Here is a 12,796-nt window from a genome sequence, read left to right as displayed (position 1 = left end):
CGACCTTCGACAGTCGAGATTTTGCATCTTGAGAGGAATCGTGGCCTTTGATGTAGGCGCGGCATGCCAAAGTGCAACGGTTGCATGACATGTGCCAATGGCTTGTGTGGAATGCCTTGGCAGTAGGTTGCGCATTGCAGGTGGTAATGCCAAAATGCAAGTGTTGCATGGCGTGTTCCAATGGCGCGCGTAGCGGCTTTGGCCTTAGGTTTGCAAGGCTTGGCATGCTAGGTTGCAAGAGTCGCTTGGCATGTGCCAATGGCACGTGTGGCGGCTTGGCCCTAGGTTTGCACGGCATGACATGCTAGGTCGCAAGCGTCGCTTGGCATGTGCCAATGGCGCGTGTGGCGGCTTGGCACTAGGTTTGCACGGCTTCGTTCTGTCTTCATCGCATGATTGTATCTTCGCACAATTTCTTTATTGTCGCGCTTATATTCTTCGCCTTGATCTTTGATTATCGTAGTAACTTTGTGTTTATGGATGTCTTATCTGGGGCGAAGTTAAGTTATGTCTTGTGTGATATTTCACCCCTACACGTATGAATAGGATGACAGAATACGACAACCAAAAACACTAGCATTTCACAATCTCAAAATCGAAGTACACAATAACTTATTTAGATCATCTGTTGCATTTCAATGTCGAAACTTTTATTTGTATCCTTTCAAAACTCAAAGAGAAAGTGCTTTAACATACACACATAACACAAAGCCTTTAAACACACCATGAGCACAAGAGCAAGTGAAACTAGAGCTGCCCTCATACCCCAACTGACTTAAACGACAGAAGTATGCTTAGAACCCTCCTGACAATCATACTTGTCAGCCGGCCTTCAAATCAACTCATCGAGGATTGAATAATAAGGTTTTTATAATCTCAGTTAAGCATGGCCTTAATGCTTGACATGGAGTCATAGTCTTCTTCAAGGGGTACTTTATGTAGTGCTGATTTTGCTCCAAGTAAGACTTTATGCACTTCTTCGAAATGAGGGCTTGTAGCAATTCTTGTATCCTCAATCCACTTCAACACTTTCTTGAATGGGGTTAACACTCGGACACGATCCTCCTCAAGCAAAATCTGAATCCATAACCATATCACAAGTAATATTACATTAGAATTTCTCTTACAGTGTTGTTATTATTACTAAAGGAATATGACGGTAAAAAGTATATGATTGTTTTACCTCAAATTGCATGATTTCACAAACAAGGCTAAGATCAGCAATTGATGGTTGTGAATTACCCAATAAAAACTTCCCATTTTCATTGAGCCAAACAGATTCAATTTGTGAAAGGGATGTGGTTAAAATTTTCTCGGCTTCCGCAGCAGCTTCTGCACTCGTAGGAATACCCAATAGAGGTCCTAGTACTGTATGCAGGCAAAAGGGTGCTGAAAAATTCCCCAACATGACGGCCACAGTTAGCAAAACAATGAAACAGACATCAAAATTACAAATTAAGGAGATTTTAAAAGTTATTCTGACACAAAGTGAGGATTAAGTACCTGCACCACGACGTAAATTGGAGTGATGCCAATCCAAGACTGAGTTAATCTTAGCCCTTTTGGCTAGATCAGCTGGATACCTTATAAATCCAAATAGAGTAACAAGACAATAAGTGGAAAGAATAAGATGCAGTAGGTATTACATGATTAAAACACGAATTAGTGTCATTATTAGAAACTTATAGTTCTTACCAATGATCGGCGACACCTGGGGATGCACAAGCAATGTAGCTTAGGATAGCATGACTGCAAAACATTAAAGATCGAACATCTTTTTACCGATTCTTTCTTACAACAACTAGTACAAAATTTGTGCTCCATAAAATTCTTTGAAAAACATTATACCTCTCAAAAAGCTTGAGATCTCCATGAACTATGCTTGGAACTTGTCCAAAAGGGTTTATTTCTGAAATTATGCACCATTATTAAGATAAGATGTTTTAGCTACAAGAAGTCATGTAGACACACATAAAATCAACACACAAGTGTGGATCAAGAGAGTAATTGGTGTATAAAGACGATCTCAATGTACCTTTAACATATTCTGGCAATTTATGTTCACCTTTAGTTAAATCTACAGTGATCTCCTCAAAATCAATTCCGTTCACCCTGACAAAAATCGCCAATTTTAGCACATAATTCAAGCAAATTAACTAAACAAAGAGTGAGTGAGTATTACTTGCAAAAGATGAGAATAGCTCGAGAAGGCTGAGACATGCGAAAACAGTAGATTTTGAGAGCCATTTTTCCTTTTGTTTTTGAGATATTCCAAGTTTAGATTTCTTCTTTGCGATCTTATAAAAACTGAAGAAGAGGATTTCAGTAGTATACCCACGTGAATTATGCCCCAGTCCCCACTATCTTTAAGCTTATTTCTCCATCTATATAAATTTAAAAGAAGAAAGATATTTGTTGTTCCCCACTAGCATATAGCATGATATTGCCAAACACAATTTTCACAAGCCGTACGTATGTAATAGTATCCATTTTTTTTTTTTTTCTGAAGAACAACCATTCATTAACAAAGAAGGAAGTTACAGACATCCACAACGGGTTCATTCCTAACTAGAAAGTTCAAAAAAGAAGGAAAAGGAACCCAAGATTCTTTTAAACAGAACTTCCTAGCTCAGCGAGCAAGCTAGTCAGCTATCCTATTCTTAATACGATTTACATACACAATGTTATAAACATTACTACTAGAAATAAAACGCCGACAATCTTCAAGAAGATCGCTGCATCTCCACCCGACCGAAGAAATGACTTCATTAACAAAATCCACCACTTGAAGACAGTCACTAACAAAAAGAACTTTGGACAATTTTAACTCCTTCACCCAGGAGATAGCCAAAAAAAGAGCAGTTGCCTCCGCACAAACTGCATCTGAAACCAGCCCAAAATCCGAACAAGACAACTTTATTCTTCCTGTATTATCACATAAGATCATACCCACACCCATGTTAAAATCTTTAAAAGAACCATCTAAGAATAAAACATGGTTGACAACACTAATTGAAGTTTCAAAAATTTTCCTAAGAACTTGAACTGGAGAAGAAGGAGCAATATAGGTATTAATCATTCTTTTAGTATTCAGAATGACTTTATCCAAATTTATGGAAACTCTTTTGAAAACCACATCACATCTCAGTTTCCAAATACACCACAAAACAATCGCACCAATGCTAGGCCAGTCCACTGCAAAAGGCGACTGACCTAACCTCGAATCGAACCAGCTAAGAAAGTAATCATCAATCCAGGGAAAATCATATGAAACTAAATGTTGAAGGGACAAACTAAACCATATATGGGAGGCCAAGGGACACTGGATAAACAGATGCAAGAGAGTTTCAGTGTCATTATTGCAAAGAGGGAATGTATCATCAATAACATTGTTGTAAGATTTCATAGTAGAGTCAACAGGAAGCATATAGGCAAAAATCTTCCACATAAAAAACCCGATCTTAGGCAAACACTGCAGAGACCAAACCTTTTTCCAAAAGACAGACTCTTCAACTGTGCTAACATCATTTGTATAGGCTTCATAAGATGATTTAATAATAAAGTTACCATTTCTAGTATGAGACCACATGATTTTATCTTCACAAAGAGGATTTAACCTAATTGTACGAATTTTAATCACATCATCAGGGGAAAAAAAATAATTCAGAAGACCTAGATTCCAAGAATTAGATTGCGTATCAATAAGCTCACTGACAAAAACATAATCATTAAAATCTGGATTGATAGATATAGGAGGTGCAGTAGCGTACAATAACCAATTAGAAGACCAAATCCTTGTAGATTTACTATCATTGATTTTACTAACAATGTTAGACCTTAAGAAACCCAAACCTTTGACAATACCTTTCCAAATTCATGAGGAAGTATCTACAACTTTATCAATTTCCAATAAGTTTTGATTGGGAAAATACTTTTCTTTCAAAAACCTAGACACCAAATGATCAGGGAACTGCGTAATTCTCCAACCCAATTTAGAGATAAAGACTCTATTAGTAGCATAAGAATTTCTAATACCAAGACCCCCACAAATCTTAGATTTTCCTATATCTAGCCAAGAACGAAAATAAGCAGCTCTCCGAGGGTTTTTCTTAGACCACCAAAAAGTTCTTTGAATAGTATCAATTTTTGAAGTAAATTTCTTAGGCAAAGGAAAACAGGACATATGATAAACTGCGAGGGTAGAAAGAACATGTTTAGTAACCACAGTTCTTCCAGCACCATTTAAATTCGTTCTTTTCATGTTACTTAATCTAGAGTAGAACTTATCTAATAAAAATTGAAAGGACTTAGTTTTATCTCTATTGATAAACAAAGGAGTGCCTAGGTACTTTTCAGTACTAGACAAAAATTTCATCCCTAAAGATCTAGATAACAATTTAATATGTTTGTGATGCATATTGGCACTTGTGAAGAAACCAGACTTTTCAAAATTTATGGCCTGACCAGAAGCTTTGACAAACTTATTTATTATCATCATAAGGTGTCTAGCATAAGTAATGGAAGCCTTAGAGAACAACATACAATCGTCGGCAAAAAATAAATGAGAAATTGAAGGACTGTTGTTTCTAATTTTAAATCCCTGGATCAAATTATCAGACTCACCTTTCAGCAGCAACTGGGATAAGACCTCCATACACAGGATAAAAATGTACGGGGAAAGGCAGTCCCCTTGTCTTATGCCTCTAGAAGGAAAAAAAACCTCTCCAAGCGAACCATTAATAAGAACAGAATAAGAAATCGTATTGATACATTGTAGAATTAACTGACACCAATCATCTGAAAAACCTAGCTTCTTAAAAACAACAATAATAAAAGGCCATTCTAATCTATCGAAAGCTTTTGATAAATCAAGCTTAATAGCCATATAACCATTCTTAGCTCTTTTTTTTATTTAAAGAATGCAAGATTTCATGACTAATAATGATATTATCTTGTATTTTCCTATTTAAAATAAACGCCGATTGAAAATGAGATACAATAGAATCTAGCAAAGGTTTGAGTCGATTTGTTAAAAAGTTTTATATGATTTTGTAGACAGTGTTAGCCAAACTAATAGGTCGAAAATCATGCTGAGAAGACGGATTATTCACCTTAGGGATAAGAGTTATGAAGGAATAATTCAGTTGTTTCAACAAGAACTTAGTCTTAAAAAAGTTCTGAATATGCTCAATTACCTGACCAGAAACAATGTCCCAATTATCTCAGAAAAAACCCGCCGGGAAGCCGTCTGGCCCAAGAGAGTTCCACGGTTCCATTACCTTGATAGTAGAATAAATTTCTTCAACGGTTGGAATTGCCACCAGAAAAAGATTTATTTCATCAGTGAATGGGTTGCACATCTTTCAAAACATCTTGTATTTCAGCATTACTAGGGTTTGAAGAAGTAAAAACTTTTTAAAAATGGTTTTCAAACAGAGAGACAACTTGCTCTCTGCAATCTAGCCAATTGCCTTGCTCATCTCTAACAGTATGAATGGTGTTGTACATGTTTCTAAGTTTAACAATATTATGAAAAAATTGAGTATTTTTGTCATATTGAGTAAAGTAGTTAATCCTAGCTTTTTGTTTATAGAAAGAATTTTCAATCTCATACCAATAGTCAAGCAGCTTAGAGTAGTTCAAAATGAAAGTACCTATGGCAGGAGAATAAGGCAAAGATTGAAGCTTTTCAATCTCTAAGTTCAATTTATAAATAGTGTTTTTAATGTGACCAAAAGAATTGATATTCCAAGAACAGAGATCTTGTTTAACATTCTTGAGCTTTCCAGCAACAATAAAGCTCGAAGAACCCTTTACCCTCTTAGACCAAGAAGTATTAAGAACACTTTTAAAATCAGGACTTAATTGCCAACATTTGAAGAATTTATACGGAATATAAAGCTTTTGTTCTTGGTGAAAAGATTTAAGCAATATAGGACTGTGATCCGAATACACTTTACCTAAGTTAGTGACCCGAGTTTGAGGAAAAACTGACACCCACTTATCATTCATAAAACCTCTATCCAACTTTTCAAAAATGAGTTCCGCAGGATTGCCAAAATAAAAAACTTCATTCAAATTCAGTTCAACCATTCTAGATCTAATGAAATCGGGAACTAAGGAATTTTCAGCTATGCCACCTTTTTTTCAGACTCATGCATAATAAAATTAAAGTCGCCTAACAATAACCACGGCATGTTGGCATCTACGTTGATACTGCTCAAAACATTCCATTGATTTCTCATACCGGTGATATTCAAAGACCCGTAAACAAAATATATAAGACAGTTCTTAATTTGAGGACTTACATAACAAACAATATGAATCATGTTGAAGGATGAACTAATAATTTCTATATTAGATTTTTCAAAATAACCAAGAGCTAGACCACCTGATTTACCCACTGAAGGTACAACAAACCAAGCATCAAAAGGAAGATGATGACTGTATTTCTTAACTATATCACTATCAACCATAGTTTCCATCAGATAAATTGCATCAAATTTAAATTTTCTAAACAGATTTAAAAGATGGAGTCATTTCTTATCAGAGCAACAACCATTAATATTCCAGTAAAGAAACTTCATGGCTAAACAATAATTGTAATTCAAGCAAGCAAGTAATCAAGCAAAGGAGCAAAATAAAGATAATAGAAAACTGTAAATAAGACCAATAGGTCAGAAAAAGTATCGAGAGACTTACTAGACCATGAGCTGAAGACGAATCAACATTCATAGAGTCAGAAGGGTCCACCATCATGAGATTCACTTCCTTGTCAAAATCATTCAACAGAAACTAGAGGCTCTGGAGGTAGTGTTGCTAGAGGAGTAGGCTCAAGAAGAACTACATCTTCAACAAAGTTGTCAGAGACTGGATTGAAAAAAAAATATCACTGATAGAGATTGAGTTCACTATCAAATCCGAAGAATAACTTAATTCAGTAGATGAGAAGCTTAAAATAAATCCAATATTAAAACTGTAAACATAGTTTTTCAGACAATTAATCAATCAACCAACTAATAAGATTTCAACTTAGGACTAAACAATACCCAGAGGCCTAAAAATGCCTAGAAGTAGCTGAATCGGCGGCTAAGCATCCAAAAAAAAACTCCAAAAGCTGTTTACAAAATCCATCAAGCTCAGAAAAAAGAGACTTCAAGTAGAATAATCATCAAATCCCTACTAAAAGTAGGAGCTCATCATTCTATAAAGCAACAAACATATACTATTCTTCATACTGCAACACAATCCCAAATCCAGACCAAATAAGAAATTGAGAAGTTCAAAGAACCATACCCATAGAATAATCAAAACCTCTCCAAAATCTTCCGTATGCCTTCAAAATCTCATGATGATGGCTTGTAGACCCTATGGTTGCTTCATCTTCAGCTCATGACCTAAAATTAAAAAACAAACAGAGAGAGAACTGAAATCAGAAAAGTTAGACAAAACTAATCAAAAAGGATAAATCAAATCAAATTAGAAAGATAGATAAGAGAAAAATGAATTCATACTATTAAACAAACTAAGAAACGGATGAGAATTAAAAAGAGAAGATTAAATCATGAACATTTTCAAAATTAGGGCACAAAATTAGAAAAGGGGTTAACTCAAAGCGACATCAAATTAAGTTTGAAATAGGGTACTAAAGCAATGGAAAGATTGCGAAAAAGAAATCTAATAGATCTTAAACATCATAAACAGAAAGATTGCAAAAAACTGAGATGAAATCGAAGAAATTCAAAAGTTGACTAAGTCAACGTCGCCAGACTTGTCGCCAGAAAATCGCCTTTAGCTGAAAGAGACTATCTTTTCTTAAATATATCAACCGAAAAATATAATATCCTTGATTAATACTCCCTCCGTTACTTTTTAATAGGCCAGTTTCTATAAATAAATATTTCAAAAAATAGGCCAGTTTCCTAATTGAGAAAGTCAAATGTTACCTTAATTTTCTGGGACCACTTTTCTTTTAACTTCTTTTGATGACAAGTGTTATGTGGACCATTTTACTTATTTCTTTGGCTGATAAGTGTCATGGGAACCATTTCACTTCACTTCTTTTATTGACAAGTGTCTAAAGGACCACTTTCAATAATTAGTTCTCTTAATTTTCTCAAAAAAAAGGAAACTGGCCTATTAAAAAGTAACGGAGGGAGTAGTATTCATTCACTGGTTTTCAATGAGCGAAGGTAAAGCACACAAAACCAGTAATATTCTTGTGGACAAATGCACTTTCATATCTGTATATGTATTTGCTTTTGCAACAGCACAGAGTCATTCTACCACGTGCTGAGTGCATAACAACACAATTACGTCAAACTTTTAATCAGTCAGATTTCTTATGTACTGAGGAGAATCTCTATTTTAACACATCCGAATACTATATGCTCATTTTAAACTCGAGTGCTGATAATAGTAAATAATTAATACAAAATTTGTGATACATAATTTCATTAACGTTATGATAATTACTATTTTGATTTAAATAAATTGAAATACGCATTTATTTTTCAATCACAAGAGTTGCTTTATGATTGGTCAAGCAGAATTTTATTGGCAAAATATGTTAGCCAAGTCCTTTCAACCACACTTCCTCCTGCAATGACTTAGAATGGGGCCATTGAGTTGAGAAGTAGTAGAACAAACACGAGAAAAACGAGTGTAAAAACACAATGAGATTTCTTAAAATGAGTTCAAAATTTCATCTTCACTTGAACATGTTACCCTTTGGCTTTTTCCTCTACTACACCCTGTAGCCATGTTACAGTGTTTTACTCCTATACAGAGTTACAAACCAAAAACATTTAAGATTTCCAGAGCTGGCTTTTGACACCAGGCAATATCACATCCGGTCCTAAATTAAAACAAAATTACAGGCACTAAGAAAGGTTACGGTTCGAGTCCTGATAGTTGTAATAAGTTTCTGTTGGGTTCGAGTCCTGAAAATTGTAATAAGTTTCTGTTTGGTTTTTAAGTGCTTTCGCTGGTCAGTATTGTGACGGTGTGACCACTACCAGGGTAACCCAAAAATAAAAATACCAGCTAACTAGGAATTGCTCACCCAGTTGGTGAAGGTACGGTTTCAAGTTAGACAAAACGGTAAAATTGAAGTTCCACAATAAATCATTTAGACCATTTATTACATTTCATGTTCAAAGGTTGTACTCAAACAGATTCTTGAAATGGAGTTGCTTTGAGAGAACATAAATCTTTCTACTCAGTTACAGTATCTATGTCAAGCATGGCTTTGATGCTTGACACGGTTTCGTAGTTTTCATCAACTGGTAGTTTGAGCAAAGATGCCTTTGATGCCAATATGGCTTTATGCACTTCTTCGAAATGAGGGCTTGTTGCGATTCTTGTATCCTCAATCCACTTCAATACCTTCTTGAATGGAGTTAATATTCGGATACGATCCTTCTCATGCAAAATCTGAATGCAAACCCAATTCATCAATAATATTACTGGATTTCTCTTAAGAGTTTTTAATGAGGCTGAGAGTTTAAGAAATGGGAGATGTAAAACACAATAATCGTTTACCTCAAATTCCGTGATTTCGCAAACAAGGCTAAGATCAGCAATAGATGGTTCCTTATTACCCAACAAGAAGTCCCCGTCCTCATTAAGCCAAACTGACTCAATTTTTGATAACGATGAGACCAAAACTTGCTCGGTTTCGGCAGCTGCTTCTGGACTTGTAGGTTTTCCTAGTACAGGTCCTAGTATTGTTTGTATGACATAGCCAACTGAAGGAAATATCCACCATGACAAAAAAAAATTTAGAACATATGTATATATAGCTTAAATTTATTCTCAACAAGGGTCATGAGTCATAGGGCAACCTTCACAAAATCGAAGAAATGACAAGAGAATCAAGCGCTTAAATACCTCCACCACGGCGTAAATTGGAGTGATGCCAATCTAAGACTGAGTTGATCTTAGCTTTCTTCTGTAAATCACTTGGGTACCTGATAAACCAATAAGATGACAACAGAAAGTATCGAAAAAATAGCTTTAGCTGCCAATAAAGAGATTAGGAAGCATTAAATGCGATATGATTAAGACACAAGATAGTTTTAGCTTACCAGTGATCAGCAACACCCGGGTGTGCACAAGCAAGATAACTTAAAATTGCATGACTGCAAAATACAAAAGACGAAACATTCAACAAAAGTGTTAACTTGGACAAAGAAACTATTGCTGATTCTCCTCATCAACACCACAATCATAAGTGATTCGTTTCCCAAACAACTAATAATTTTATTGAAAATCATTATACCTCTCAAAAAGCTTGAAATCTCCATCAGCTATACTTGGAACTTGGCCAAAAGGGTTTATTGCTGAAATTGTGAATGCATCATAGGAAGTGTTAGTCGCAAGGACATAAGCTTAGTCAGTCTTTAATGTTGAATGTGAGAGTTGAACAACAGGGTTATCTAACAGCTCAGATTCTGTTTTTCTAGTACAAATCTAACTTTTTTTAGATCGAAGAAGAGAAAGTATGATTGACACACCTTTAACGTATTCAGGCAATTTATGTTCTTTTTTGAATAAATCTACGTTAATCTCCTCAAATTCAATCCCATTGACCCTAAGCAAATCACGAATACAGCACAAACATAGATAAATTTCAGTAGAAAAACTAGACATTCAGGACAGAGTAAATGCAGAGAGAATGAACTTACTTGCAGAAGATGAGAACGGCTCGAGAAGGTTGAGAAGTTCGATCAACATAGAGTTTCAGAGTCATCTTTCTTACTTCTTCTTCTACACTATGTAATTTTTTGAGAAAATTTGTCTATTAACTGTCTAGCTTATTGACCGGCCACCATGAACTATAAGATATCTAAGCCAGTCCTCCTCAACCACATGTTTTCTCTGATATCAAATCATTCTCTAGGCCCGTACGAAGATGTTGCATGAAGTTCATCAAAAAAGAAAAAACCATTAGTATCCCAAGACTCGGCCTGATTAGCAGTTCTTGTTCTTTTTGGCATCCTCTTCACGTCTTTTTACCATGATCCAAGCACATTGAAGTCTGACCTACAAAAAGCATCTTTCCAAAGACGATATTTTAGCCCTTCAGGAAACATATCTGGTTCAATCTTACCTGACCTATCATCATCTGTGCCAACCCTTTCTTCCTTCCCATTCTTTTTTCCCAATTTTGCCACATAATGCGCAACTACACCCCGTGCACTTTTTGACTCTAAGTTCCATGATAAGAGGCAACACCAAACTTCTATCACAACCCACCATCTTAAGAAAATTTCTGCAGTTCTTGCAAATACTGTCAGGATTATCCTTAGGTTGGCATCTTCTATTAGAGCAGCCGCTTACATGCTTTAAAATAAATTGAATTTTAAGCGAATTACACCGGACATGGAGATCAGATCTCCCACGTCGCTCTGCAAGTGTGACACCAGCCTTTATTCCCATGAATACTTGATAAAAAAAAAACTATTTCCAACTTTTGAGAACTTGGCTGAAGCCTTGCGGGAGCACATCGTGTAAGATAATTTCTTATGTGATAATTATCTATATTGCGCCCATGTGAGAATCTGGTTATATTTAAGATATTGCTAAATATCTAATCCATGGTTTATATAAGGATTTAGTATCCTATTTATGCTCTTCCTTGATGGACGGTCGAGATCTAATGTCTAATACTAAAATCCTAGGAACCTGGTCCTCTCTCATCCTATGAAAGAGAAACAATAACCATTATTATTGTATCTAAGAAATGACCACTCATTACAGCTAAGGTCAAGAGAGAGAAACCATGACCTCCACAAGGTATTATTCCTACTCCAAACATGATCGGCGTATGATGGATTTGCGATCCCAGGTACTCCGTATAAACTTATTCTTGCGTGTTTGATTGTGTGATTATCATGAAGTTCACGATCCTAATTTAAGTATCTATAAAATTAAATCTTATAGTTGGCATCTAGAGCTTGTGTTTAGAACTCATGATCGTCCGTTAATCATATGCAATACTAAAATAAAATTGGGTTTGATATATTTGGTTTTCCCCTTCTGTGAACATAATCGTTCTTATGGAATTGCATTACTTTTCACATCTAATTATCTTGACCCATATCATGCTCACACTTCATGCTCATGTTTGATTTTTTATTATCTCATCAAAATCAAATCGGTTGAAAATTATGGTATACTGTAAAATTTAAGATCCTGTGGCCATTATCACTTATGATTTTCTTGTATACTTTTATATTACCTTCTTAATTTTGGAAGAAAATATATTTCAACATTAATAACCTACTTAATTTTGGAGGAAAATATATTTTAATATAATACTAATGTCCTACCCTTTATTTCATGTAAATAAGTTAATATATCTTGCTTAATGTGTTTATTTTTGGCCTAATGGTTTTATTTTTGGCATGTAAATAAAAGAAAATCATTTTAAAAATATTATTTTTTAAATAATGGCATATAATGAGCATATGAGGTAATAATGATGATAAATGAAATGGAAGAATGTCGACATCATGTAGTCATAAACATTAGAGCTGGCAAACGGGCGGGCCGGGGCTGGCTTGTTACGGGTTACACGGGTTCGGGTTAATACGGGCCAAAACCCGCGGGTTGATATTCTTCACGGGTAGTCATTTCTTCAACCCGTGCCCGTAACGGGTAAAGCTTGCGGGTTCACGGGTTACCCGGCTTGTTAGATTAAAAATCAAATCAAATTTTAATTAAGTTAATTTAGGACAAATTACAAAGATCAAACACAAGTATTACAATAAGCAAACACAAATCCTTCCAA

General features: G+C 35.3%; 2 protein-coding genes across 3 annotated transcripts; both read right to left on the bottom strand.

Moving 5' to 3' along the window:
* Positions 1 to 579: 579 nt before the first annotated feature.
* Positions 580 to 2,343, bottom strand: LOC113274960 (glutathione S-transferase T1-like). The gene is made up of 7 exons (XM_026524385.1): positions 2,183 to 2,343; positions 2,036 to 2,112; positions 1,849 to 1,909; positions 1,696 to 1,749; positions 1,504 to 1,583; positions 1,184 to 1,389; positions 580 to 1,077 (listed from the first exon to the last, which is right to left on the bottom strand). The coding sequence occupies exons 1-7, from the start codon at positions 2,245 to 2,247 to the stop codon at positions 877 to 879; spliced, it is 744 nt and encodes a 247-aa protein (XP_026380170.1). The 5' UTR covers positions 2,248 to 2,343; the 3' UTR covers positions 580 to 876.
* Positions 2,344 to 9,103: 6,760 nt separating this feature from the next.
* On the bottom strand, positions 9,104 to 11,027 carry LOC113274959 (glutathione S-transferase T1-like). 2 transcript variants are annotated; one of them, XM_026524383.1, is made up of 7 exons: positions 10,689 to 11,026; positions 10,518 to 10,594; positions 10,283 to 10,343; positions 10,089 to 10,142; positions 9,892 to 9,971; positions 9,544 to 9,749; positions 9,104 to 9,435 (listed from the first exon to the last, which is right to left on the bottom strand). In XM_026524383.1, the coding sequence occupies exons 1-7, from the start codon at positions 10,751 to 10,753 to the stop codon at positions 9,217 to 9,219; spliced, it is 762 nt and encodes a 253-aa protein (XP_026380168.1). In that variant the 5' UTR covers positions 10,754 to 11,026; the 3' UTR covers positions 9,104 to 9,216. The 2 variants fall into 2 exon arrangements, with proteins under 2 accessions (XP_026380168.1, XP_026380169.1); XM_026524384.1 differs by lacking the exon at positions 10,518 to 10,594 and having other exon boundaries at positions 10,689 to 11,027.
* Between the last annotated feature and the right edge of the window lie 1,769 nt (positions 11,028 to 12,796).

Source organism: Papaver somniferum, chromosome 4 (assembly GCF_003573695.1).
Source record: "Papaver somniferum cultivar HN1 chromosome 4, ASM357369v1, whole genome shotgun sequence".
Lineage (NCBI taxonomy): Eukaryota > Viridiplantae > Streptophyta > Magnoliopsida > Ranunculales > Papaveraceae > Papaver > Papaver somniferum.
Note: the sequence above shows the minus strand (reverse complement) of the source record. Positions and strands in the feature narration are given on the sequence as shown.

Bases quoted from the DNA above. Each gene is read 5' to 3' on its own strand.
- LOC113274960 (XM_026524385.1), bottom strand. From the start codon at position 2,247: ATGGCTCTCAAAATCTACTGTTTTCGCATGTCTCAGCCTTCTCGAGCT. The intron at 1,910-2,035 runs GTACATTGAGAT...GCATAATTTCAG, and splicing joins ATTGCCAGAATATGTTAAAG to AAATAAACCCTTTTGGACAA. The intron at 1,078-1,183 runs GTAAAACAATCA...TTATGGATTCAG, and splicing joins GTGAAATCATGCAATTTGAG to ATTTTGCTTGAGGAGGATCG.
- LOC113274959 (XM_026524383.1), bottom strand. From the start codon at position 10,753: ATGACTCTGAAACTCTATGTTGATCGAACTTCTCAACCTTCTCGAGCC. The intron at 9,972-10,088 runs GTAAGCTAAAAC...TTGGTTTATCAG, and splicing joins CCGGGTGTTGCTGATCACTG to GTACCCAAGTGATTTACAGA. The intron at 9,436-9,543 runs GTAAACGATTAT...GTTTGCATTCAG, and splicing joins GCGAAATCACGGAATTTGAG to ATTTTGCATGAGAAGGATCG.